The following is a 25,862-nucleotide window of genomic DNA, read 5'->3' as shown; positions in this document are numbered from 1 at the left end:
TGTGAGTGTGAGAGAGAGAGAGAGAGAGAGTGTATATTTGTTAATTATCCCCCATCATGCTTCTGTGATTGTCTGAACAACTCTAAACAACAAAGATCAAGTATTTAAACACAATAAAAGGAACTGTCTGTTTTTAATACCTGCTATAATGTTTGCCAAAATAAACATCTTCATTTAAACATGGATATAAAGTGATTTTTAAAAGGTATTAATAAATAAACATATTTGAAAGTATCAAACACTGTAGCTCTGTTTTTCTTTGTTGTGCTTGTGATGATGATGATGATGCTGATGATGAAGAAGATGTGTTCATGTAATCATCTGGTGTTGCAGTATTGGTGCTGGTTTCCACTCAACAGTACTGTAGCGCATTGTAGCATCCTAGATATATTTTAGATTACAGTCATCTCCCCCTGCTGGTAAATGATGGTAGTAAAAATACATGTGCGATACTAAACATTTACCAAATAATATCTCATGTACATATTTTCTTTTACATATGACCCAGTGATGCCTCTCTATGCTATTTGGTTACACTAGAAGTGCTTCCTATGACACAACTTTATGTTCAAACACTGGTGTTTGGATACTGTGGACTCAAGTGGGTAGACTGACCTACAGCTTTATGGACACACAATATGTTTTGTATCAGCTCACTGTATACAGTAATTATTTAACCATGGACATTTTTTTAAACCAAAATATCACTTAAATATAAACAAACATGAATCATTGTTAATTAATAGACGTTTATCATAAATCATAAATATATATATATTTTTAACACTTTTCACTATGACATCGGGGACTATTATTCTGAAATGTTACAATTTCGTGACCCGGAAATGACTTGGGCAACTTTTTCAAACTATTTTTTGCGGCGCACCGTTTGTATAATCGGGAGAACGTTAGATGATCTATGTTTAGCCTAAAGCGAAGATAATTATGTATTTTTTATTAGTTTAGAAATATTCCCGTTGTATAATAAATAACGTTAAACAAAACAAATGTTATTTTGAAAGGAAATAATGTCACTAAATGGAAGTAGAAATGAAAGAGGACATGGAAAGAAAGGGACAACAAAAAGGAGAAAATACTCCAGGGAGGCACTAGAGACAGCTGTAGAGAAAGTAAAAGCTGGAATGAGCCTTAGAGAAGCTTCCCGTGAGTCAGGGATTCCTCACACCACTCTCCAAGATCACAAAAAGAACAAATATGCCTTTGCCCCTCACCCCAACCTGGCAATAACCACCGAGGAAGAGCACTCCCTAATATCTTATGTTCTCTGGATGGCCGACCATGCGTTCCCTATCAGCAGGACCGTGGTGAAGGCTCTGGCTGTGGCCATTATCAAGGAGAGTGGCCGTAGCACCGTCGTCAATCTGGAACGGGGACTGAGTGACAACTGGTGGTCTAGATTCAGGGCTCGCCACCCTGAGCTGAGCGCCAGGGTGCCCGACCCGCTCCACCGGGCCAGGGTACAGGGAGCTACTCCTGCCGCCATCAAGGGCTTCTTCGATGTCTACGAGCCCATCTTCGTCAGCCACGGCTTAGAACACAAGCCGCACCTCATCTTCAACTGCGACGAGACGGGGTTTTCGGACAAGCTCAAGTCCAGGGAGAAAGTTCTCGGTCAAAAAGGCAGGAAACACGTCTATCAACAGCACACCACTAGGGAACATATTACCGTGCGCTGCTGTGTGAGTGCAGCTGGTGAGAGTATCCCGCCATTTATAATCTCCCACAAGTGCCTCCCCAGTACGGCCTATGCACTCGAGGGTCCACCGAAGGCCCTGTATGGTGTGTCCCCTAAAGGCTACATGGACGCAGAACTTTTCCTGAAGTGGCTGCTCTTCTTCGTGAATCACGCCCCAAAGGAGAGGCCCCTGGTGCTCGTAGTGGACCACCATAAAACTCATCTGTCCAGGGAGGTGGTCAAGTTTTGCCGGGAAAATCAGGTGGAGGTGGTCTGTCTGCCGGCGAATACCCACGTGTTGCAGCCATTGGAAATCAGCGTCTTTGGCCCACTGAAGACTGTGTTCAGCAGGAATGCTGCATGTCTAGACCTGGTGCGGGGCGATCTTGTCATCGGCAAGAAGCACTTCTCCGCCATGCTGCGAGAGGCCTACCCCCAGGCGGTCACTAAGAAAAACATTATGGCTGGGTTCAAGAAGGCAGGGATTTTCCCACTTAACAGAGAGGCCTTTGACTCCTGCCAGCTGGTGAAGCTGGTGCCGAACACCCCCGACCCCAAAGAGGCAACCTCAGAGGCCACTGCAGGGAACCCCGACCCCAAAGCAGCAGAGACCCCCGCAACCCCAGCAGCGACCACGTTTCTTGTCCCGGGTGGCTGCTGTTCGACCTGCGGACAGCGTGCCCCACCCACAAACCCTTTGGTGGCTGCAGGACTCGTCTCTCCAGACCTGGCCAATGTCCTGGTGCCCCCAGTCTTCCAAACATCTAACCGGCAGAAAGTGAAGCGTCGACTCCTCCTTCCGGAGGAGTACAACAAACTCCTTCATCAACAGGAGGCTGGAGAGAAGGAGAAGCAGGAGAGAAAGAGGAAGCGGGAGGAACTGCAGAGGACGAGAGAAAAGAGAGAGCCCGGCAAAAACACCAAAGTGAAAAGGAAATGGCAGTCTGAGGTGTCAGAGCTTGACGGAGATGTGTCAGAGCACTGTGCACCGGTGTCAGAGGACGATGTCTGTCTGCAGACCCAATTACCTTGGGTTTTCAGTTTCCCATCTTTTGACAGTTTGCTCTAATCATATGAGAGATGATGCTCTGAAGCCCGCTGTCATCAGAAGTCATCTCTGGTTATGTCCGAGAGGAAAATGAGATAGTAAGAGAATAAGAAGAGAGGGGGGTAAAGGGAGGGAGAGAGAGAAAGAGGGGGGGGGGTAGAGGGAGGGAGAGAAAGAAAGAGAGGGGGTAGAGGGAGGGAGAGAGAGAAAGGGGGGGAGAGAGAAAGAGAGGGGGGTAAAGGGAGGGAGAGAGAGAAAGAGGGTCGGTAGATGGAGGGAGAGAGAGAGAGAAAGGGGGGAGAGAGAAAGAGAGGGGGGTAGAGGGAGGGAGAGAGAAAAAGAGAAGGGGTAGAGAGAGAGAAAGAGGGGGGGTAGAGGGAGAGCGAGAGGGTGAGAGAGATGTTTCTTTGCAAGTGTTATTTATTTTAGCAGTAGTATTTCTGTTTCTTTTTACCAGCTCCATGCTTCTGTTGCATCAGTGATATTCTACTGAACTTTGATTAAGGAAGAACTCGGAACATAAACAAAAAATGTAACATTTAACAGAAAAAAGGAACTGTCTGTTTTTGATTACCAGGGGTGTATTCATTACACTGATTCTGTTGCAAAACATTTATTAAACGGAAGCAGAAGGAAACGAAACGGGGAGAGACTTACCTGGATTTCTCCAATAGAAGCTCCAAACAGTTACAAAACGTTCCTTTGTGCAGCAGAATTGGTCAAATGAATACACCCCTGTTTTAATGTTGCCAAAAGAAAGTTCTTCACTGAACATGTGATTTAAAAAAGGGATAGTATTAGTGAACACTAATGAGTGCTAACCTTTATATATACACACTGAACAAAAATATAAACTCAACATGTAAAGTGTTGGTCCCATGTTTCATGAGCTGAAATAAAAGATCCCAGAAATGTTCCATACGCACAAAAAGCTTATTTCTCTCAATTTTTGTGCACAAGATTGTTTACATCCCTGTTAGTGAGCATTTCTCCTTTGCCAAGATAATCCATCCACCGGACCAGGTGTGGCATATCAAAAAGCTGATTAAACAGCATGATCATTACAAAGGTGCAGCTTGTGCTGGGGACAATACAATGCCACTCTAAAATGTGCAGATGTCTCAAGTTGAGGGAGTGTGCAATTTGCATGCTGACCGCAGGAATGTCCAGCAGAGTTGTTGCCAGAGAACTTCATGTTCATTTCTTTACCGCCTTCAATGTTGTTTTAGAGAATTTGGCAGTAGGTTCATCAGGCCTCACAACCGCAGACCACGTGTATGGCGTCGTGTGAGTGAGCGGTTTTCTGATGTCAACGACGTGCACAGAGTGCCCCATGGTGGTGGCGGTGGGGTTATGGTATGGGCAGGCATAGGCTATGGACAACGAACACAATTGCATTTTATCGATGGCAATTAGAATGCAGAAAAATACAGTGAGGAGATCCTGAGGCCCATTAGAGGTATCTGTGATCAATAGATGCATATCTGTATTCCCAGTCATGTGAAATCCATAGATTAGGGCCTAATGAATTTATTTAAATTGACTGATTTCCTCATACGAACCGTAACTCAGTAAAATCAGTTAAATTGTTGCATGTTGAGTTTATATATTTTTGTGCAGTACTTACAAGCTCTTGAAAACCCTTATAGGGTAGGGTAAAATCTATACACTTTCTGTAGCAGTTTGCACAGATCCATACGCTGTGTGTGTCTCCAGTTGACTAACTATCCCCGGTTACACTGAAACACAGGTGCCCCATAATGACAAAGCAAAAACAGGTTTTCAGATATTTTTGCAAATGTATACAAATAAAAAAACGGAAATATCACATTTACATAAGTATTCAGACCCTTTACTCAGTGCTTTGTTCAAGCACCTTTGGCATTGATTCCAGCCTCGAGTCTTCTTGGGTATCACAATACAAGTTTGGCACACCTGCATTTGGGGAGTTTCTCCTGTTCTTCTCTGCAGATCCTGTCAAGCTCTGTCAGAGACCTATTTTCAGGTCACTCCAGTGACATTCGATTGGGTTCAAGTCCGGGCCACTCAAGAACATTGAGACAACACTCCTGTGTTCTCTTGGCTGTGTGCTGAGGGTCGTTGTCCTGTTGGAAGGTGAACCTTCACCCCAGTCTGAGGTCCTGAGCGCTCTAGAGCAGGTTTTCGTCAAGGATCTCTCTGTACTTTGGGCCGTTCATCTTTGCCTCGATCCTGACTAGTCGCCCAGTACCTGCCGCTGAAAACACCCCCACAGCATGGTGCTGCCACCACCATGCTACGCCATAGGGATGGTGGCAGGTTTCCACCAGACGTGACACTTGGCATTCAGTTTCATCAGACCAGACAATCTTGTTTCTCACGGTCTGAGTCCTTTAGGTGCTTTATGACAAACTCCAAGCGGACTGTCATGAGCCTTTTACTGAGGAGTGGCTTCCGTCTGGCCACTCTACCATAATGGCCTGATTGGTGGAGTGTTGCAGAGATGGTTGTTCTTCTAGAAGGTTCTCCCATTTCCACAGAGGAACTCTGGAGCTCTGTCAGAGTGACCATCGGGTTCTTGGTCACCTCCCTTCTCCCCTGATTGCTCAGTTTGTCCGGGCAGACAGTTTTAGGAAGAGTCTTGGTGGTTCCAAACTTCTTCCATTTAAGAATGATGGAGGCCACTGTGTTCTTGGGGACCTTCAATGCTGAAGAAATGTTTTGGTACCCTTCCCCAGATCTGTGCCTCGATGCAATTCCTTCGAACTCATGGCTTGGTTTTTGCTCTGACATTCACTGTCAACTGTGGGACCTTATATAGACAGGTCTGTGCCTTTCCAAATCATGTCCAATCAACTGATTAACATAACAAAATATGGAAAAAGTCAAGGGGTTTGAATACTTTCTGAATGCACTGTATATAGGGATTAGGGTGACATTTCTGATGCTCACAGTCAACCAGACATGGGATTTTCCCTGACTAATCAGGAATTCTTGGTTTTGAGGGAATAAGGCTGTCACGTAACAAAATGTGTAGAGGTCTGAATACTTTCCAAATGCGCTATACTATATAGACTAGGCTTTATATACTAGTCCAATATACTAGGCGTTATAACCATGTATGATAATGTATGACCGTGGTTATTAATATGTTTCATAACAGCGCCAAAGTTGGGTTTATTCCAGCTAGCCATATTTTGATTTTAGGCAGTAACTTTTGCTCCACAGGGATTTAGATACAAGTTGCACTCCCATACCCCGGATGCAATTATTGTGTTTGTGTCTTCAGAGAAGGAGATGCCTCTGCCCGTACAGGTCTTTAACTTTCAGGTAAACTTGTGTTTTCAAAGCTTGTTTTCAACAGTTTATATAACCGGGAACACGTTTAAATGACTATATTTTTTGTTTAGATTGAGTTGACCTATTTGGTCCTCTAACAAAGTGTTTTCAACTGGAGTTAGCTAACAAGCTAATCTTGCTAGCTAATGTTAGCCAAGAAGCTATGCTAGGGTCTCAACATCAAATTAGTCCTTATTAGCTAATACGTTTAGCGTTAGGGCGGATTGAACTAGGTTTATTATAGATTATAAATCTTCAATTTGTTTGATAGATATAGCTAACTAGTCGGCGGATAAAAAACCCCAGGTGTAGCTAAATTTGTTCTAGAAAATGTAAACAGACAGTTGGAAGGCTCGTGTTGAGTCGTTACTGTAATTTGCTCATTTAAAAACAAACGACTGCAGTTAGTAATTCCTTACTAGCATAGCTACGTCTGTGTCAAACGTTAGCGTAGCCACCTAAAATGCAAGCTATTTAGCTAGCTAAATAAAAATTTAGTTAGCTAGAGAAGATGGCCATGGAAACAATTCTTAAATTGTCTGTTATAATCAACTAGCTAAACACCATCCACCGGACTGGCAGAAGTTACTATCACCCTGAAACCTTTCACCAACCCTTGCAGTTCAGTTTAGGCACTGTTCATTTAGAGACAACGCATTAATTGACATCCCTTTTATGCAAGAAGCAGGACTTCCATGTTTCTTAAATGTCTCAGACCTTGCTTCTTCCACCAATTCACATGTGTGACCGACCTTGTTTGTACAGCACCAAATATACACTACATCACCAAAAGTATGTGGACACCCCTTCAAATTAGTGGATTCTGCTATTTCAGCCACACCCCTTGCTGACAGGTGTATAAAATCGAGCACACAGCCATGCAATCTCTATTAAATAAAATCCATGCAATCTACATAGACAAACATTGGCAGTAGAATGGCCCGTACTGAAGAGCTTAGTGACTTTCAACGTGGCACCGTCATAAGATGCCACTATTCCAACAAGTCAGTTTGTAAAATTTCTACCCTGCTAGAGCTGCCCTGGACAAATGTAAGTGCTGATATTGTGAAGTGAAAATGTCTAGGAGCAACAACGGCTCAGCCGCGAAGTGGTAGGCCACACAAGCTCACAGAACGGGACCACTGAAGCACTACCGAGTTCCAAACTGCCTCTGGAAGCAACGTCAGCACAAGAACTGTTCGTCGGGAGCTTCATGGGCTCTCGAGTGGTGCACTGCATCTCAGTGCTAGAGGTGTCACTACAGACACTGGTTTGATTCCAGGCTGTATCACAACCGGCCAAGTCCCATAGGGCGGCGCACAATTGGCCCAGCATCATTCGGGTTTGGCTGTCATTGTAAATAAGAATTTGTTCGTAACTGATTTGCCTAGTTAAATAAAGGTTAAATAAAATGTAAAAAATGGGTTTCCATGGCTGAGCAGTCGCACACCAAGATCACAATGCCAAGTGTCAGGTTGAGTGGTATAAAGCTCCCCGCCATTGGAATCTGGAGCAGTGGAAACGTGTTCTCTGGAGTGATGAATCACTTCTGGCAGTCCAAGTGGGTTTGGTGGATGCAAGGAGAATGTTACATGCCCCAATGCATAGTGCCAACTGTAAAGTTTGGTGGAGAAAGAATAATGGTCTGGGGCTGTTTTTCATGGTTTGGGCTAGGCCCCTTCGTTACAGTGAACAGAAATCTTAACGCTACAGCATAGATGATTTTGTTGCAACAGTTTGTGGAAGGCCCTTTCCTGTTTCAGCATGACAATGCCCCGTACACCAAGCGAGGTCCACACAGAAATGGTTTGTCGATCGGTGTGGAAGAACTTGACTAGCCTACACAGAGCCTTGACCTCAAGCCCATCGAATTACTTTGGGATGAATTGGACCGCCGACTGCGAGCCAGGCCTAATTGCCCAACATCACTAATGCTCTTGTGGTTGAATGGAAGCAAGTCCCTGCAGCAATGTTTCAATATCTAGTGGAAAGCCTTCCCAGAATAGTGTTGTTGTAGCAGCATAGGGGGGACCAACTCCATGATTATGGAATAAGATGTTTGACGAGCAGGTGTCCACATACTTTTGGTCATGTAGTTTAATACACAGCCCCAAATAACATCCAGCTAATGTGGTCAGAGGTCTGGCTAGCTTAACTGACATGACTTATCATGCGAAGTGCTTTAAGTCATCAAGGACAGAAATCACTCTTCTGCCCTCCCCTCCATCTCCCCCCTCCCTTCCTACCCTGCATCTCCCCCCTCTCCCGCCTCCCCTCCCTCCTCCAGGACAGCTCAGTGTCAGAGCTGGAGGTTGCCGCAGGGGCAGAACAGGCTCAGGACAGCGAAAGAGACAGGGACATGGCCAGAGACAGGGAGAAGAGTAGGGCTAGCTTGGCCCAGACCTCAGCCTCAGAGCTGCCCTGTACCTCCCATAGCAGCAGCAGACCCAATCTGCTGTCACCGTTCACTGCAGGGGACTATGTCCTCAGCTCCAGCCTCTCAGCATGCTCCCTGCTCCCAGAGGTAGGACCACCAGAGCAGACAGAGCAAAGCTCTGATATATGGAGTTGTTTTGAGGTCATACCAAGGATCATTTTGCTATTTGATTTTGAATTTTATGACACCTTGAAGTATAAAAAAATATATAACATGTTTTTTTGATAAATCATTTTTGTCCTTACTGCTATTAGGGCGGCAAGTAGCCTAGTGGTTAAAGCGTTGGGCCAGTAACCGAAAGGTTGCTAGATTGAATCCCTGAGCTGACAATGTAAAAGGTAAAAATCTGTCGTTCTGCCTCTGAACAGGGCTGTTCCTAGGCCGTCATTGTAAACAAGAATTTGTTCTTAACTGATGCCTAGTTAAATAAAGGTTAAATAAATTTAAAAAATTGGCCCATACAAACACAGAATATCATTCACTACATGGAACAATGGATAGTCCCCAAAAAACTATCAAACGGCAGTTTGTTCTGAAGTGTCTGACCTATAAGAAAGATCAGGTAGGTTAGAGCGTTGGACTAGTAACCAGAAGGTTGTAAGATCGAATCCCCGAGCTGTCAAGGTAAAAATCCGTTCTGCCCCTGAACAAGGCAGTTAATCCACTGTTCTTGTCATTGAAAATAAGAATTTGTTCTTAACTGACTTGCCTAGTTAAATTAAAAAAATGTTTTAACCCCATATTTTTGGTACTAATCCAGTCTCCATATATACTTCCATAAATGTTTTTAACTTCGTACCAGGGGACCTTCAGACAAGTCTTGTGAGGCCTGTGGGCGTCCTAGAATAAAACCACCATCATGTTTGTGAGAGTCTCACCTTTACACAGAGGGTCATATTGGTGTGTAGGCCAAACTGTTCAGACATTTCAGACAGTTGGCAGATCGGCTGTACCGACTTCAGATGAGTCCCAAGTAGCTTGTCGGGGTCATAGATCCAAACGGACAACACCGTCATGTTTGTGAGAGTCTCATCTTTCCATTGAAGGGTCAATCATTTGTAGGCTGTTCGGACGCTACAGACAATTTTGTGAGAAGACCAATTGGGATGTCTCATGGTCTGACATTCACTGCTCTAGTTTAAATTGATGGATTTCTATGGGGCTTTTTTAAAATGCTAATTCGATTTCAGCGGGTTTTCGGACATTGACCTTAGGGGGTTAACCTCGAAAAGTCTCTCTCTCCCCCGCTCGCTCTCTCTCCATCTCACTTTCTCTCTCCCCCTCCCTTCCATCCCTCTCTCTCTCCATCTCATCTTCTCTCTCCTCTCTCTCCCCTCCCTCCCTTCCATCCCTCTCTCTCCTCCAGGGGGCTGTTGAGCCGATGCAGATCGATGCTGACCCCCAGGAAGACCAGCAGAATGCTCCAGACACTAACTATGTGGTGGAAAACCCCACACTGGTATGTTACTATAGCACTAAGCTAGCCCTAGCACTGGTATGTTACTATAGCACTAAGCTAGCCCTAGCACTGGTATGTTACTATAGCACTAAGCTAGCCCTAGCACCGGTACGTTACTATAGCACTAAGCTAGCACTGGTACGTTACTACAGCACTAAGCTAGCCCTAGCACTGGTACGTTACTACAGCACTAAGCTAGCCCTAGCACTGGTACGTTACTATAGCACTAAGCTAGCCCTAGCACTGGTACGTTACTATAGCACTAAGCTAGCCCTAGCACTGGTATGTTACTATAGCACTAAGCTAGCCCTAGCACTGGTACGTTACTATAGCACTAAGCTAGCCCTAGCACTGGTACGTTACTATAGCACTAAGCTAGCCCTAGCACTGGTACGTTACTATAGCACTAAGCTAGCCCTAGCACTGGTACGTTACTACAGCACTAAGCTAGCCCTAGCACTGGTACGTTACTATAGCACTAAGCTAGCCCTAGCACTGGTACGTTACTATAGCACTAAGCTAGCCCTAGCACTGGTATGTTACTATAGCACTAAGCTAGCCCTAGCACTGGTATGTTACTATAGCACTAAGCTAGCCCTAGCACTGGTACGTTACTACAGCACTAAGCTAGCCCTAGCACTGGTACGTTACTATAGCACTAAGCTAGCCCTAGCACTGGTACGTTACTACAGCACTAAGCTAGCCCTAGCACTGGTACGTTACTATAGCACTAAGCTAGCCCTAGCACTGGTATGTTACTATAGCACTAAGCTAGCCCTAGCACTGGTACGTTACTACAGCACTAAGCTAGCCCTAGCACCGGTATGTTACTATAGCACTAAGCTAGCCCTAGCACCGGTATGTTACTATAGCACTAAACTAGCACTAGTACGTTACTATAGCAGTAAGCTAGCCCTAGCACTGGGACGTTACTATAGCACTAAGCTAGCCCTAGCACTGGGACGTTACTATAGTACTAAACTAGCACTGGGACATTACTATAGCACTAAGCTAGCCCTAGCACGTTACTATAACACTAAGCTAGCACTGGGACGTTACTATAGCACTAAACTAGCACTGGGACGTTACTATAGCACTAAGCTAGCCCTAGCACGTTACTATAACACTAAGCTCGCACTGGGACGTTACTATAGCACTAAGCTAGCCCTAGCACGTTACTATAACACTAAGCTAGCACTGGGACGTTACTATAGCACTAAACTAGCACTGGGACGTTACTATAGCACTAAGCTAGCCCTGGCGCTGGTACGTTACTACAGCACTAAGCTAGCCCTAGCACTGTTACGTTACTATAGCACTAAGCTAGCCCTAGCACTGGTACGTTACTGACTGTATCTTCCTTAGCTTTGTAGTTCTTCTATATTCTATGCTAAACACTGAACTAAATGAAGTTAGTCTGTCACATGGTGGTCTACTCCTATCATTTAGATGCACTATTGTAAAGTGGTTGTTCCACTGGATATCATAAGGTGAATGCGCCAATTTGTAAGTCGCTCTGGATAAGAGCGTCTGCTAAATGACTTAAATGTAATGTAAATGTAATCATGTGTTATCTTTTCACTGTTTTGTCTCTTTCTCTCTCTCAATCTCGCTGTCTGTCTCTCTCTCTCTTTCATCTCTCCTGGTCTCCCTCTCTAGGACCTGGAGCAGTTTGCGTCCAGCTACAGCGGTCTGATGCGTATTGAGAGACTGCAGTTCATAGCACAACATTGTCCCCAGCTCCGTGCCGAGGCCCTGAAGATGGCCCTGTCCTTCGTCCAGAGGACCTTCAACGTAGACGTGTACGAGGAGATCCACCGCAGACTCACCGACACCAAGCGGTGAGGAGAAAGAGTGTGTGAGAGAGTGAAGTGGAGCCTATATAAGGTACAAAAGTATCTGTGGGTTCAGTGAGGCGTATTATTGTGTGTGTGTGTGCGTGTGTGTTGTGAGCTTGTGTGTGTGTGTGTTGTGTGTGTGTGTTGTGAGCGTGTGTGTGTTGTGAGCGTGTGTGTGTTGTGAGCGTGTGTGTGTTGTGAGCGTGTGTGTGTTGTGTGAGTGTTGTGAGCGTGTGTGTGTTGTGAGCGTGTGTGTGTGTGTGTTGTGAGCGTGTGTGTGTGTGTTGGGAGCGTGTGTGTGTGTGTTGGGAGCGTGTGTGTGTTGTGAGCGTGTGTGTGTTGTGTGTGTGAGATCCTGCATGTGTGCATACGACCCTAATATCTCTGTCTATTCCCAGACAGGCGCAGGGTGTCCCTGACGCGGTGCCTGATGGGCCGGTGGAGGCCCCTCTCCTGGACGCAGCCTGGGCAGAGAGCACCAGGAAAAAGGCCCTTCTCAAACTGGAGAAGCTGGACACTGACCTCAAGAACTACAAGGGAAACTCCATCAAAGAGAGCATCAGGTAACTAGCTACGGGGGAAACTCAAGTAGACATTGTTTTCACTGTGTTACGTGTGTCACAAGCAGTGGAGATGGAACTCAGACAACATGCATGGCTAGAACCTAGGACATCAGCCGGGTTTACACACATCCAGCGCTTTCAACTCCATGACAGGGAGCGTGCAAGACAAGTGCACACTTTGGGATAAGGTTGGAGAATGTGGACACAGCCAGTGATGTGGTAGGGGAGAGGAAGGGCCTCAAAACCCAAATGGAACCAGTCTACTACTCAACAAGTTCTCTCTCTCCTCCCTCTCCCCTCCCTCCCTCTCCCCTCCCTCCCTCTCCCCTCCCTCCCTCTCCCCTCCCTCCCTCTCCCCTCATCCCTCTCCCCTCCCCCCCCCCCCTCCCTCCCTCCCCCCCCCTCCCTCCCTCTCCCCTCCCTCCCCCCCCCCCTCTCCCCCCCCCTCTCCCCTCCCTCCCTCTCTCCTCCCCCCTCCCTCCCTCTTTTCTCCTCCCCCTCTTTTCTCCTCCCCCTCTCTCTCCTCCCCCTCTCTCTCCTCCCCTCTCCTCCCCTCTCCTCCTCCGTCCCCTCCCTCTCTCTCCGTCTGTTCAGGCGGGGTCATGATGACCTAGGGGACCACTATTTAGACTGTGGAGATCTCAGCAATGCCCTCAAGTGTTATAGCCGAGCCCGAGACTACTGCACTAGTGCCAAGCATGTCATCAACATGTGTCTGAACGTCATCAAGGTACTATGACCTCAACAACATGTGCCCCCGAAATGAATGTTTATGAATGTCATGTCAACTTTTATCGTCAAGTTGTGTCTTCACTTGGTCAAGTCTATAAATGTGGATTGTCTGACCTAACATCCTTGGAAGGTTTCTCAAACTTTTTCTCTCCTCTGTCTCTCTCCTGTCTCTCTCTCTCTCTCTCTGTGTATTTCTCTCTCGCTAGGTTAGCATTTACCTCCAGAACTGGTCCCATGTACTTAGCTATGTCAGCAAGGCAGAATCGACTCCAGAGATAGCTGAGGTTAGTACTGAATGACTTAAAAGTAAATATAACCTTTCCATCGTACCTTCCTAGTGAGAGAAACTTGTCAAATCAAGCAGTATGAGAATGTGTTCAATAGATGTTCTTCTTTTTAAATTGTTGTGTGTGTATAGTAGACTCTAATACAGCCTTCACACTGAGAGAAAATCACTGACTTACCTCCGCTTGTTCTTCTAGCAACGAGGAGAGAGAGACAGTCAGAACCAATCTGTCCTCACCAAACTAAAATGTGCTGCGGGTAAGACATCATACTATACTGTTAGGAGGACCACTGAAGTCTGCAGCTAAGACATTATACTATACTGTTAGGAGCACTGTAGTCTGCAGCTAAGACATTATACTGTTAGGAGGACCACTGAAGTCTGCAGCTAAGACATTATACTATACTGTTAGGAGGACCACTGAAGTCTGCAGCTAAGACATTATACTATACTGTTAGGAGGACCACTGAAGTCTGCAGCTAAGACATTATACTATACTGTTAGGAGGACCAGTGAAGTCTGCAGCTAAGACATTATACTATACTGTTAGGAGGACCACTGAAGTCTGCAGCTAAGACATTATACTATACTGTTAGGAGGACCACTGAAGTCTGCAGCTAAGACATTATACTATACTGTTAGGAGGACCACTGAAGTCTGCAGCTAAGACATTATACTATACTGTTAGGAGGACCACTGAAGTCTGCAGCTAAGACATTATACTATACTGTTAGGAGGACCACTGAAGTCTGCAGCTAAGACATTACACTATACTGTTAGGAGGACCACTGTAGTCTGCAGCTAAGACATTATACTATACTGTTAGGAGGACCACTGTAGTCTGCAGCTAAGACATTATACTATACTGTTAGGAGGACCACTGAAGTCTGCAGCTAAGACATTATACTATACTGTTAGGAGGACCACTGAAGTCTGCAGCTAAGACATTATACTATACTGTTAGGAGGAACACTGTAGTCTGCAGCTAAGACATTATACTATACTGTTAGGAGGACCACTGAAGTCTGCAGCTAAGACATTATACTATACTGTTAGGAGGAGCACTGTAGTCTACAGCTAAGACATTATACTATACTGTTAGGAGGACCACTGTAGTCTGCAGCTAAGACATACTATACTGTTAGGAGGAGCACTGTAGTCTGCAGCTAAGACATTATACCATACTGTTAGGAGGACCACTGAAGTCTGCAGCTAAGACATTATACTATACTGTTAGGAGGACCACTGAAGTCTGCAGCTAAGACATTATACTATACTGTTAGGAGGAGCACTGTAGTCTGCAGCTAAGACATTATACTATACTGTTAGGAGGACCACTGAAGTCTGCAGCTAAGACATTATACTATACTGTTAGGAGGACCACTGAAGTCTGCAGCTAAGACATTATACTATACTGTTAGGAGGACCACTGAAGTCTGCAGCTAAGACATTATACTATACTGTTAGGAGGACCACTGTAGTCTGCAGCTAAGACATTATACTATACTGTTAGGAGGACCACTGAAGTCTGCAGCTAAGACATTATACTATACTGTTAGGAGGAGCACTGTAGTCTGCAGCTAAGACATTATACTATACTGTTAGGAGGAGCACTGTAGTCTGCAGCTAAGACATTATACTATACTGTTAGCTGCAGACTTCAGTGCTCCTCCTAAGACATTATACTATACTGTTAGGAGGACCACTGAAGTCTTAGGTAATAAAACCTATTTTTAAATTGTGAGTTTCAAATGTTTCTCTTGACAGGTTTGGCAGAGCTGGCCTCTAGAAAGTACAAACCGGCCGCCAAGTGCTTCCTCCAGGCTTCATTTGACCACTGCGACTTCCCAGAGGTCAGATATAAATATACCCCCTATCTCTGACCCCAACTCACTTGACCCCACCCCCAACTCACCTGACCCCGCCCCCCAACACCCCATTATAATGATATGGTACCTCACCGTATCTGGTCTGATATGTTGCTGTGTACATGGAGTGTTTTCAGTTGTATTAGGATTGAGGAGTTGTAACCTGTTGTGGGCCCTCCGCAGCTCCTGTCCCCCAGTAATGTAGCGCTGTATGGAGGGATGTGTGCCCTGGCCACCTTCGACAGACAGGAACTACAGAAGAACATCATCTCAAGCAGGTAGGCTCCCTACGCAGTGGTCACCACACTTAGTCGTCCCCTCCAGGTAACTGCTCTGTTACAGAACAATGTGCTTCTCAAGCAGGTAGGCTCCCTACGCAGTGGTCACCACACTTAGTCGTCCCCTCCAGGTAACTGCTCTGTTACAGAACAATGTTCTTCATTGTTCTCTCCGTCAAGTGGAAGTCCTTGATGAGAACTGTTATGGAGAGGAAACAGCTTGTTGGGTGATGACTGATTGAAATGTCAGCACCTCTTTTCCCTCGCTTTCTCTCTCCTCTCCTATATCTCTCTTCTCTCCTATATCTCTCTCCTCTATCTCTCTTCTCTCTATCTCTCCTATATATCTCTCTCCATCTCTCTCTCTAGCTCCTTTAAGTTGTTTTTAGAGTTGGAGCCCCAGGTGCGTGACATAATCTTCAAGTTTTACGAATCAAAGTACGCATCCTGTCTGAAACTACTGGACGAGATGAAGGTAAGGAAGAAAACAGTTTTATATGGACAGTTACAGACTACCTGCAAAATCTGAATGAAAAACTATTTTTATTGAATTAGTCTTGGTTGTTTTTTTACATTTTATTTAACCTTTATTTAACTAGGCAAAGGGCGGCAGGTAGCCTAGTGGTCAGAGGGGCGGCAGGTAGCCTAGTGGTCAGAGGGGCGGCAGGTAGCTTAGTGGTCAGAGGGGCGGCAGGTAGCCTAGTGGTGGCAAACTGGGATTTGAATGTGCACGTAACACCAATGCCCTTCCTCTCTCTCCCCTCCTCTCTCCTGCAGGATAACCTTCTATTGGACCTGTACCTGGCCCCCCACGTTAGAACACTGTACACACAGATCAGAAACAGAGCCCTTATACAGGTGAGACAGTCAGGGCACCAGGACTTAGTCACCTTTGCAGTGTTGTGGAAGTTTTACACCTGGATTCCTTTCCTTCATATCCCTACATCACCTGTCCTGAGTCAGTACTTCAGCCCAAGTTGTTAACCTGTGTTCTGAGTCAGTACTTCAGCCCAAGTTGTTAACCTGTGTTCTGAGTCAGTACTTCAGCCCAAGTTGTTAACCTGTGTTCTGAGTCAGTAATTCAGCCCAAGTTGTTAACCTGTGTTCTGAGTCAGTACTTCAGCCCACATTGTTAACCTGTGTTCTGAGTCAGTACTTCAGCCCACATTGTTAACCTGTGTTCTGAGTCAGTACTTCAGCCCACATTGTTAACCTGTGTCCTGAGTCAGTACTTCAGCCCAAGTTGTTAACCTGTGTTCTGAGTCAGTACTTCAGCCCACATTGTTAACCTGTGTCCTGAGTCAGTACTTCAGCCCAAGTTGTTAACCTGAGTCAGTACTTCAGCCCAATGTGTTAACCTGTGTCCTGAGTCAGTACTTCAGCCAAAGTTGTTAACCTGAGTCAGTACTTCAGCCCAAGGTGTTAACCTGTGTTCTGAGTCAGTACTTCAGCCCAAGTTGTTAACCTGAGTCAGTACTTCAGCCCAAGTTGTTAACCTGTGTTCTGAGTCAGTACTTCAGACCAAGTTGTTAACCTGAGTCAGTACTTCAGCCCAAGTTGTTAACCTGAGTCAGTACTTCAGCCCATGTTGTTAACCTGGTGTCCTGAGTCAGTACTTCAGCCCATGTTGTTAACCTGGTGTCCTGAGTCAGTACTTCAGCCCAAGGTGTTAACCTGTGTCCTGAGTCAGTACTTCAGCCCAAGTTGTTAACCTGTGTCCTGAGTCAGTACTTCAGCCCAAGTTGTTAACCTGATGTGTGTGTGTGTGTGTGTCAGTACTTCAGCCCGTACGTGTCTGCAGACATGACTAAGATGTCCCAGTCCTTCAACACCACAGTGTTGTCTCTGGAGGATGAACTGACCCAGCTCATACTGGAGGGACTGATCAACGCACGTATAGACTCACACAGCAAGGTAACACACACACACGTATAGACTCACACAGCAAGGTAACACACACACACACGTATAGACTCACACAACAAGGTCACACACACTAGCCGTAGACCAGTCTATCTACACAAACTATCACTACAGGTACACACACACCAGTCTCTCCCCAGTTCCAGTATGAGTGAGTAACTTCCTGTATGTGGGATGTCAGATCCTGTATGCGAGGGACGTGGACCAGAGGGGCCATACGTTTGAGAAGTCTGTCCACATGGGCAAGGAGTTCCAGAGACGAGCCAAAGCCATGATCCTCAGAGCTGCTGTGCTGCGCAACCAGATACACGTCAAGGTAAAACCACCGTTACGTTAGCTACAGCTGTTACTACCTGGCCCTCGTCTAGACTATTGAGATGGATCTGGGGACGCTTTCCCAGACACACATCAAGTCCTGAATAGAAGCATTCTCAATGGAGATTCTTCACTGAAGTGTTTTACTCCAGGACCAGGTTTATGTCTGGGAAACCGGACCCCTCAGGATGAAGCTGCTTCCTCTCCTCATTTTGTGGAAAACCTTGGATAGTTCACCTCGTGTTTCATTTGGAACATGTCGTCAGAGCTTTTCTTGCTTTTGACAGAATGTTCATTTATCAGGTCATGTATTATTTTAGTACCGTGTCCGTCGTTTGAAATCAACTGTTATCCACCTCTCTCTCCTCTTTAAGCATTTCACTGTTAATCTGTTCACTTCCCTCCTCTCTCCCTCCCTTCCCTCCTCCTCTCTCCCTTCCCTCCCCTCCTCCTCCTCCCCTCCCCTTCCCTCCCTCCTCCCCTTCCCTCCTCCTCTCTCCCTCCCTCCCTCCTCCTCTCTCCCTCCTCCTCCTCCTTTCTCCCTCAGTCCCCTCCTAGAGAAGGCAGCCAGGGGGAGCTAACAACAGCCAACAGCCATACAACCAGGATGAGCAGCACCATGTGACAGGGACGTCCCATCGTGACACCATCGCTGGCTGTGTCTGGCACTCTCCTCCCTATATAGTGCACTACCCTATGGGGTCCTGGTCAAAAGTAGGGCACTATGTAGGGAATAGGGTGCCATTTGGTACGCAGACAATGCCTGGTGCCTCTGAATGAACAGAGGGAGTGTGGAGTGCCTGTCCACAACAGCCCTCAGGTAGTGCCCTTCTTTTGGCCAAGTCAAAGCTACAACTGCTGAGCTGGAGTCTGGCCAAAAGTAGGGCACATGGTGTCATTTGAGAAGCAGCCTATGACATGGCCCCAACGTTGGCAAAAAGAAACACCTGCGTCCCTCAAACGGCCCCCTGTCCCCTCAAAAGGCCCCCTGTCCCCTCAAACGGCCCCCTGTCCCCTCAAAAGGCCCCCTGTCCCCTCAAAAGGCCCCCTGTCCCCTCAAAAGGCCCCCTGTCCCCTCAAACGGCCCCCTGTCCCCTCAAACGGCCCCCTGTCCCCTCAAACAGCCCCCTGTCCTCTATGGTGCGTTACTTTTTACCAGGGCCTACGTTTCCTGGTGGGAGAGAAGACAAGAACAAACATACTGCAAGTTGGTGAAGATACGATGTCTGTTGACACATGAGACCCAACAACACCTTGTTACTCAAATGAAGTTAAAAGAAATGAACGTTTTGGGAGAGACAAGGTACTTCCAGCTGTAGCTGGCTGGTTCTTTGTAAAGAGATGCACTTTGTACCTGGTGACAAACACTGATTACACATTGGGAGGGAAAAACACAACCTCGACACAGAACAAGCGTTTAATAAAGATACAAAATGACTGACTCTTTGGTGGTGTTTTAGATGAAGTTTCCAATACAGCCACAGATTCCTGGTACCACAATTACGTTAAGGTAATCTAGCGCAGTGGTTCCCAACCCTGGTCCTCCAGTACCACCAACAGCCCAACCCTGGTCCTCCAGTACCACCAACAGCCCAACCCTGGTCCTCCAGTACCACCAACAGCCCAACCCTGGTCCTCCAGTACCACCAACAGCCCAACCCTGGTCCTCCAGTACCACCAACAGCCCAACCCTGGTCCTCCAGTACCACCAACAGCCCAACCCTGGTCCTCCAGTACCACCAACAGCCCAACCCTGGTCCTCCAGTACCACCAACAGCCCAACCCTGGTCCTCCAGTACCACCAACAGCCCGACCCTGGTCCTCCAGTACCCCCAACCCTGGTCCTCCAGTACCACCAACAGCTCAACCCTGGTCCTCCAGTACCACCAACCCTGGTCCTACAGTACCACCAACAGCCCAACCCTGGTCCTCCAGTACCCCCAACCCTGGTCCTCCAGTACACATTGTTATTGTAACCCTGGACAAGCACACCTGATTCAACTAATCATCAAGTCCTCAATGAGTTGAATGAGGTGTGTTTGTCCAGGGATACAACTAAACTGTACTGTTAAGGATACTGGAGGACCAGGGTTGGGAAACACTGTTAAGGATACTGGAGGACCAGGGCTGGGAAACACTGTTGGGGTACTGGAGGACCAGAGTTGGGAAACACTGTTGGGGATACTGGAGGACCAGGGTTGGGAAACACTGTTGGGGATACTCGAGGACCAGGGTTGGGAAACACTGTTGGGGATACTGGAGGACCAGGGCTGGGAAACACTTAAGGATACTGGAGGACCAGGGTTGGGAACACTGTTAAGGATACTGGAGGACCAGGGTTGGGAAACACTGTTAAGGATACTAGAGGACCAGGGTTGGGAAACACTGTTAAGGATACTGGAGGACCAGGGCTGGGAAACACTGTTGGGGATACTGGAGGACCAGGGTTGGGAAACACTGTTGGGGATACTGGAGGACCAGGGTTGGGAAACACTGTTGGGGATACTGGAGGACCAGGGTTGGGAAACACTGTTGGGGATACTGGAGGACCAGGGCTGGGAAACACTGTTGGGGATACTGGAGGACCAGGGTTGGGAAACACTGTTGGGATACTGGAGGACCAGGGTTGGGAAACACTGTTGGGGTACTGGAGGACCAGGGCTGGGAAACACTGTTGGGATACTGGAGGACCAGGGTTGGGAAACACTGTTGGGGTACTGGAGGACCAGGGTTGGGAAACACTGTTGGGGTACTGGAGGACCAGGGTTGGGAAACACTGTTGGGGATACTGGAGGACCAGGGCTGGGAAACACTGTTGGGGTACTGGAGGACCAGGGCTGGGAAACACTGTTGGGGTACTGGAGGACCAGGGCTGGGAAACACTGTTAAGGATACTGGAGGACCAGGGTTGGGAAACACTGTTGGGGTACTGGAGGACCAGGGCTGGGAAACACTGAATTAGCAGACGCTTTTATCCAAAGCGACTTAGTCAGTCCAATCAACTAAGGTTGATAAAACAACCACATCTCATGTAAAACCGTTGCTCAGTTAAGCAACTATCAGCAAAAGCAGCTTCTGGAGGTGTCTTCTGTTCTCTATTGATTGTGTGTTATATTTATGCTTGGGATATCGCTTTAACAGGAACAGTTACATCACTGGAGGATGTCTTTAATCTCTCTGTTTCAGTCCATCTCTTCCTCTTTGACAGTTAAGAGGGTCCCTCCAGGGCTATCGAATCGCTGATTGTCTCCAACAGACGGCATCAGGGGAGTGTGTTGTGCCTTTAAATCTGCCTGTCCTGGTGGAAGGTCCTTGGAGGCTCCCTCATAGACATGAATCCACTGGGGAGGCGTGGGGTGCGTGGCAGTGCCTTTGGGTGTTTGTCGAGCCTTTTCTGGAGCAGCTCACTCAGCTCCATGCTCCGGAACGCTGGAGGCTTCACCAGCCATACCAGGTTTATCATCCACCATGGTGTCTTCCTCATCGGACATCAACTCCGATGTCACTCCTTCCCACAGATCCTTCTCCTCGTGACTCTGGAGCATCGCGGTTCTGGAATCCAGCAGAACCGCGGTTCCTCCTTGACCGCCATCGCTTGTCGTCGCGTGTATCTTCACTCTTCGTACGGTTCTCTGGCAACTGCATCAGGAAGTTCCGCCGGACTGTTTCATAGTAGGTCACACTGGCAGCCCTGAGCACGTCGTGAGTCACACTTAAACTTTCCTTGGACGCTTCTCTAATCAGATAGGTGGTGATCACCTTGTTGTGTGGGGAGTTTACTTTATCCTTAGGCTGGTATCTGTGTATCACATTACCCACGGAATTATGGAGCCGCCGTACCGTTTCTGCTACTAGCGAGCTTCTGGCCCGCTTCCGCTTAGCCGGTACCGGCCCAAGCTGACGAGCATCACCTTCCAGAGAGTCTCTCAGTGAGACGACGTGTTCTTTCAGCCCCACCGACTTCTTTTTTCAGACCTCCTATTTCTTCTATCAGTCCTCCGACCACACAGTTCAAGTCATCTTTCACCTGAGCTGTCATTTGGCTCAGATTCATGACGGCTCTGTAGATCTGGATGTTTGATACCTCAGCTGGTGTAGCTGCTGGGTTGTCAACTCCATGGTGAGCTGGTGGAATTGTTGTGTGTGGCTGGGTGATAGGGTATTTATACCCATCTTGTTCTAGTTTCTCCCATGAAGTGCAGTCTGTATTACATTTGACTTCATTAGCTTCTGGTTTGATCTGAGACAGAAGCTCCACAGTCTGAGGCTGGTCAAGGTGTACGGGCCGAGGTTGGTCTTGATCACAGTAATTTTCCACATGATAGACAGGAGTCAATTTGATAGCAAACTCCAGTAGTTGAAGCTGTGCTTCCTCATGACTGGTCATGCAATCCTGTTCCTTCTCTGTCCGACTCTGTGTGGGTTCTGGGACCTCTTTCCCCAGACTGGAGCTCCACCTCTGGCTCTGCTCAGGGTGCTGCTCCTCCAAGTCCAGGAGAACCTCTTCAGAGACGGAGAACGTGAGCTGCTGCTGAGGGTCTGGCAACTTCTCTGGTTGGATCACCGCGTTATTACGCCATAGGCAACTGTTCTCCTGTCTCAAACGGATTATCTCTTCCTGATACTCGAGTGTCGTTTTTTCCACGGCCCCAAAAATCTCTATAGCAGCTGCGGTTAGCCGCTCCGTGAGGAACACATTTAACCACTGTAGTTTGGACAACTCGGGGGCAACAAACGTCGGACAGTTCGTTTTATCCATTTGGATACGTTTTACTTTCTTTGCTAGAATGTTTAGCCAAAAGTCCACCAAAACTTTCTGCCCTAATTTTCCTGCATTTACGTTGATACAAACGCTACGAGCGTGGGATTTCAGCTTCCTTTTCGGGATGACGTCACGTCTGATATTCACGACTTTCAAAATAAAAGTTTTTTTTTTTTTTTTTTTTACAGGGTAGGCCAGTTGAGAACAAGTTCCCATTTACAACTGTGACCTGGCCAAGATAAAGCAAAGCAAAGCAGTGCGACAAAAACGACAACACAGAGTTACACATAAACAAACAGTCAATAACACAAAATAATAGAAAAATCTATGTACAATGTGTACAAATGTAGAAGAGTAGGGAGGTAGGCCATAGAGGCGAAAATAATTACAATTTAGCATTAACACTGGAGTGATAGATGTGCAGATGATGATGTGCAAGTAGAGATACTGGGGTACAAAAGAGCAAGAGAGTAAGTAATAATATGGGGATGAGGTAGTAAATTTACAGATTGGCTGTGTACAGGTACAGTGATCGGTACACTGCTCTGACAGCTGATGCTTAAAGTTAAAGAGGGAGATATAAGACTCCAGCTTCAGAGATTTTTGCAATTCGTTCCAGTCACTGGCAGCAGAGAACTGGAAGGAAAGGCGGCCAAAGTAAGTGTTGGCTTTGGGGATGACCAGTGAAATATACCTGCTGGAGCGCGTGCTGCTATGGTGACCAGTGAGATAAGGCGGGGCTTTACCTAGCATAGACTTATATGAAAGCATGCAAGATGGTAATTGAATCTACTATTACATTTACATTTTAGTCATTTAGCAGACGCTCTTATCCAGAGCGACTTACAGTAGAGTGCATACATTTTATTACATTTTACATACTGAGACAAGGATATCCCTACCGGCCTAACCCGGACGACGCTATGCCAATTGTGCGTCGCCCCACGGACCTCCCGGTTGCGGCCGGCTGCGACAGAGCCTGGGCGCGAACCCTGCCCAGCCTGGGCGCGAACCCAGAGACTCTGGTGGCGCAGCTAGCACTGCGATGCAGTGCCCTAGACCACTGTGCCACCCGGGAGGCGTGAGGCCGGGAGGCTATTACTTGCGATACAGATGGAGATTTTTTTTTCTCCATAGATTTATTTAATTTCAAAATAAATCCCCAAACCACAGTAAAAAGACAAGATGACATGTCAGTTTGATATTCAGCAGAAAATCCAAAAGTTGTTAGTATTGTCAAAAGGGCTCATTTTGGCCCAAAATGTATGAACGGAGAAACCATAGTTGAGAAATATCAAATGCACCATTTCTCACTTGTCACATCCATTTATTTAACCTCAAGTTCATATATGACGGGATAGGCCAAGTGTTATATCTACCAGAAGGCACTGAACTCAATGCAAGTAACCCCTAACCACCATCAAATAAATAAAACCACCACAAAGAGAAATTAAAACCAAATATAACTCTGTAAATCATTTATATATTCTTTGAAGTGATGAAAATAGTTTCCAGTGTGATTTGGCATTGAGTTCTCACTTGGGGTGTATTCATTTGTGCAAACCGTAGCAAAACAATCACACAATGAAAAACGTTTTCCAACAAAAACAAGAGTTTCTATTGGACAAATTCAGGTAGGCCCCCCCCCCCCCCCCGTTTGGTTCCTAGTAATGGTGTGTTCAAGACGACTTGGAAACTTGAAGATGAGGCCCCAGGTTTCCCACTGGTAAAGTATCATAATCAACAAATAGGAAGCTCTATGCAAATAACTTACATTCATTTTAACTCCAAGTTCAAAGTTTCCAACTTGTCATGAATGCACCATAAACACATCCCTGGCTGTTACACATCAGAATGAGCAGGAGTTTTACCACATGGCCAGACCAGGGCCCGTATCCACCAAGCGTCTCAGAGTAGGACTGCTGATCTAGGATCAGCCTTTCAGATCATAATGAATAAGACCTATATGGACAGATCTCAGCTCATTTTCTTATAGGTCAGACACTTCAGAACAAACTGCCCTTTGATTGTGTTTTTGGGGACTATCCATTGTTCCATGTAGTGAATGATATTCTGTGTTTGTATGGGCCAATTCTTTTTATTTTATTTAACCTTTATTTTACTCGGCAAGTCAGTTAAGAACAAATTCTTATTTACAATGATGGCCTACCGGGGAACAGTTGGTTAACTGCCTTGTTCAGGAGCAGAACGACAGATTTTTACCTTGTCAGCTCGGGGATTCAATCTAGCAACCTTTCGGTTACTAGTCCAACGGTTACTGGCCCAAAGCTCTAACCACTAGGCTACCTACCGCTCCAACAATGATGAATAATGAATATGAATATGTAGAACAGATGTCAGATCAGCACACCTACCCTAAAATACCTTCTGGAGACGGGCCTAGAAAACAAACTCCAAGCCCTACACATCACACAGGTACACATTAAGACTAGGCGCTTGATGAAAAATTATGTAAAAAATAAAAAAAACGGACTGACTTCTGTTGGACAGAGAGTCACCATTCTAACAGTCAGGTGATAAAATATAATTCTAGTTCAGGGGGAAAACATGACAAAGATCAACAGGAAATAGTCCCATTATTTACCACAAATAAATGTATAGATTGAGCAGTACTGGGATAGTACTGTTACGACTGAGCTTTTCCTCCTTCCAGACACGGCTGTAGACCAACTAGAAAGACCCAGACGGAACTGGACTTTTTGGGGTGAATCTCTGACTTCAAAGCTACTTGTTATGCTAAAGTCCAAGAGAGAAATTAGTCCATTACATCAGTCCCAGTGGAGCTAGTCCAGGAAGACTCCCCCAGTCAGTCAGGTAGGAGGAGTCTATCCATTACATCAGTCCCAGTGGAGCTGGTCCAGGAAGACTCCCCCCATTACATCCGTCCCAGTGGAGCTGGTCCAGGAAGACTCCCCCCATTACATCAGTCCCAGTGGAGCTGGTCCAGGAAGACTCCCCCAGTCAGGTAGGAGGATATCCATTACATCAGTCCCAGTGGAGCTGGTCCAGGAAGACTCCCCCAGTCAGTCAGGTAGGAGGAGTCTATCCATTACATCAGTCAGTCAGGTAGGAGGAGTCTATCCATTACATCAGTCAGTCAGTCAGGTAGGAGGAGGGCGTAGTGGTGAAACCCCATCTAAGCCAGTGCAGCAATGGAGGACAGTGGTGAGTTTGTATGAGACAGGATGGATGCACACGTGTGTTCCTTACAATATGTTCTTGTTTCTCTGTATACTGTTGATGGATACAGTTTCTCACATCCTGCTGTGTGTGTGTGTGTGTGTACTGCTCTACGTATGAATGGATGTCTATGTCCCT

General features: G+C 46.5%; 2 protein-coding genes across 3 annotated transcripts; one reads left to right on the top strand and one right to left on the bottom strand.

Moving 5' to 3' along the window:
• Nucleotides 1-5,946: 5,946 nt before the first annotated feature.
• gps1 (G protein pathway suppressor 1) lies at nt 5,947-19,198 on the top strand. 2 transcript variants are annotated; one of them, XM_055898505.1, is made up of 14 exons: nt 5,947-6,053; nt 9,866-9,958; nt 11,618-11,799; nt 12,195-12,359; nt 12,954-13,089; nt 13,298-13,375; nt 13,574-13,634; nt 15,145-15,230; nt 15,429-15,523; nt 15,893-15,998; nt 16,301-16,381; nt 17,300-17,437; nt 17,628-17,762; nt 18,309-19,198. In XM_055898505.1, exons 1-14 carry the CDS (start codon nt 6,021-6,023, stop codon nt 18,384-18,386), a joined length of 1,467 nt encoding a protein of 488 aa, XP_055754480.1. In that variant the 5' UTR covers nt 5,947-6,020; the 3' UTR covers nt 18,387-19,198. The 2 variants fall into 2 exon arrangements, with proteins under 2 accessions (XP_055754480.1, XP_055754481.1); XM_055898506.1 differs by lacking the exon at nt 5,947-6,053 and adding an exon at nt 8,218-8,586.
• Nucleotides 19,199-21,659: 2,461 nt separating this feature from the next.
• On the bottom strand, nt 21,660-22,642 carry LOC129833730 (uncharacterized). Its single transcript, XM_055898512.1, has one exon. It carries the CDS (start codon nt 22,518-22,520, stop codon nt 21,669-21,671), a length of 852 nt encoding a protein of 283 aa, XP_055754487.1. The 5' UTR covers nt 22,521-22,642; the 3' UTR covers nt 21,660-21,668.
• Nucleotides 22,643-25,862: the final 3,220 nt, after the last annotated feature.

This window comes from Salvelinus fontinalis, chromosome 34, assembly GCF_029448725.1.
Source record: "Salvelinus fontinalis isolate EN_2023a chromosome 34, ASM2944872v1, whole genome shotgun sequence".
NCBI classification, from domain to species: domain Eukaryota; kingdom Metazoa; phylum Chordata; class Actinopteri; order Salmoniformes; family Salmonidae; genus Salvelinus; species Salvelinus fontinalis.
Note: the sequence above shows the minus strand (reverse complement) of the source record. Positions and strands in the feature narration are given on the sequence as shown.

Bases quoted from the DNA above. Each gene is read 5' to 3' on its own strand.
- gps1 (XM_055898506.1), top strand. From the start codon at position 8,233: ATGCGAAGTGCTTTAAGTCATCAAGGACAGAAATCACTCTTCTGCCCT. The intron at 13,635-15,144 runs GTAAGACATCAT...TTCTCTTGACAG, and splicing joins CAAACTAAAATGTGCTGCGG to GTTTGGCAGAGCTGGCCTCT. The intron at 16,382-17,299 runs GTGAGACAGTCA...TGTGTGTGTCAG, and splicing joins GAAACAGAGCCCTTATACAG to TACTTCAGCCCGTACGTGTC.
- LOC129833730 (XM_055898512.1), bottom strand. From the start codon at position 22,520: ATGGATAAAACGAACTGTCCGACGTTTGTTGCCCCCGAGTTGTCCAAA.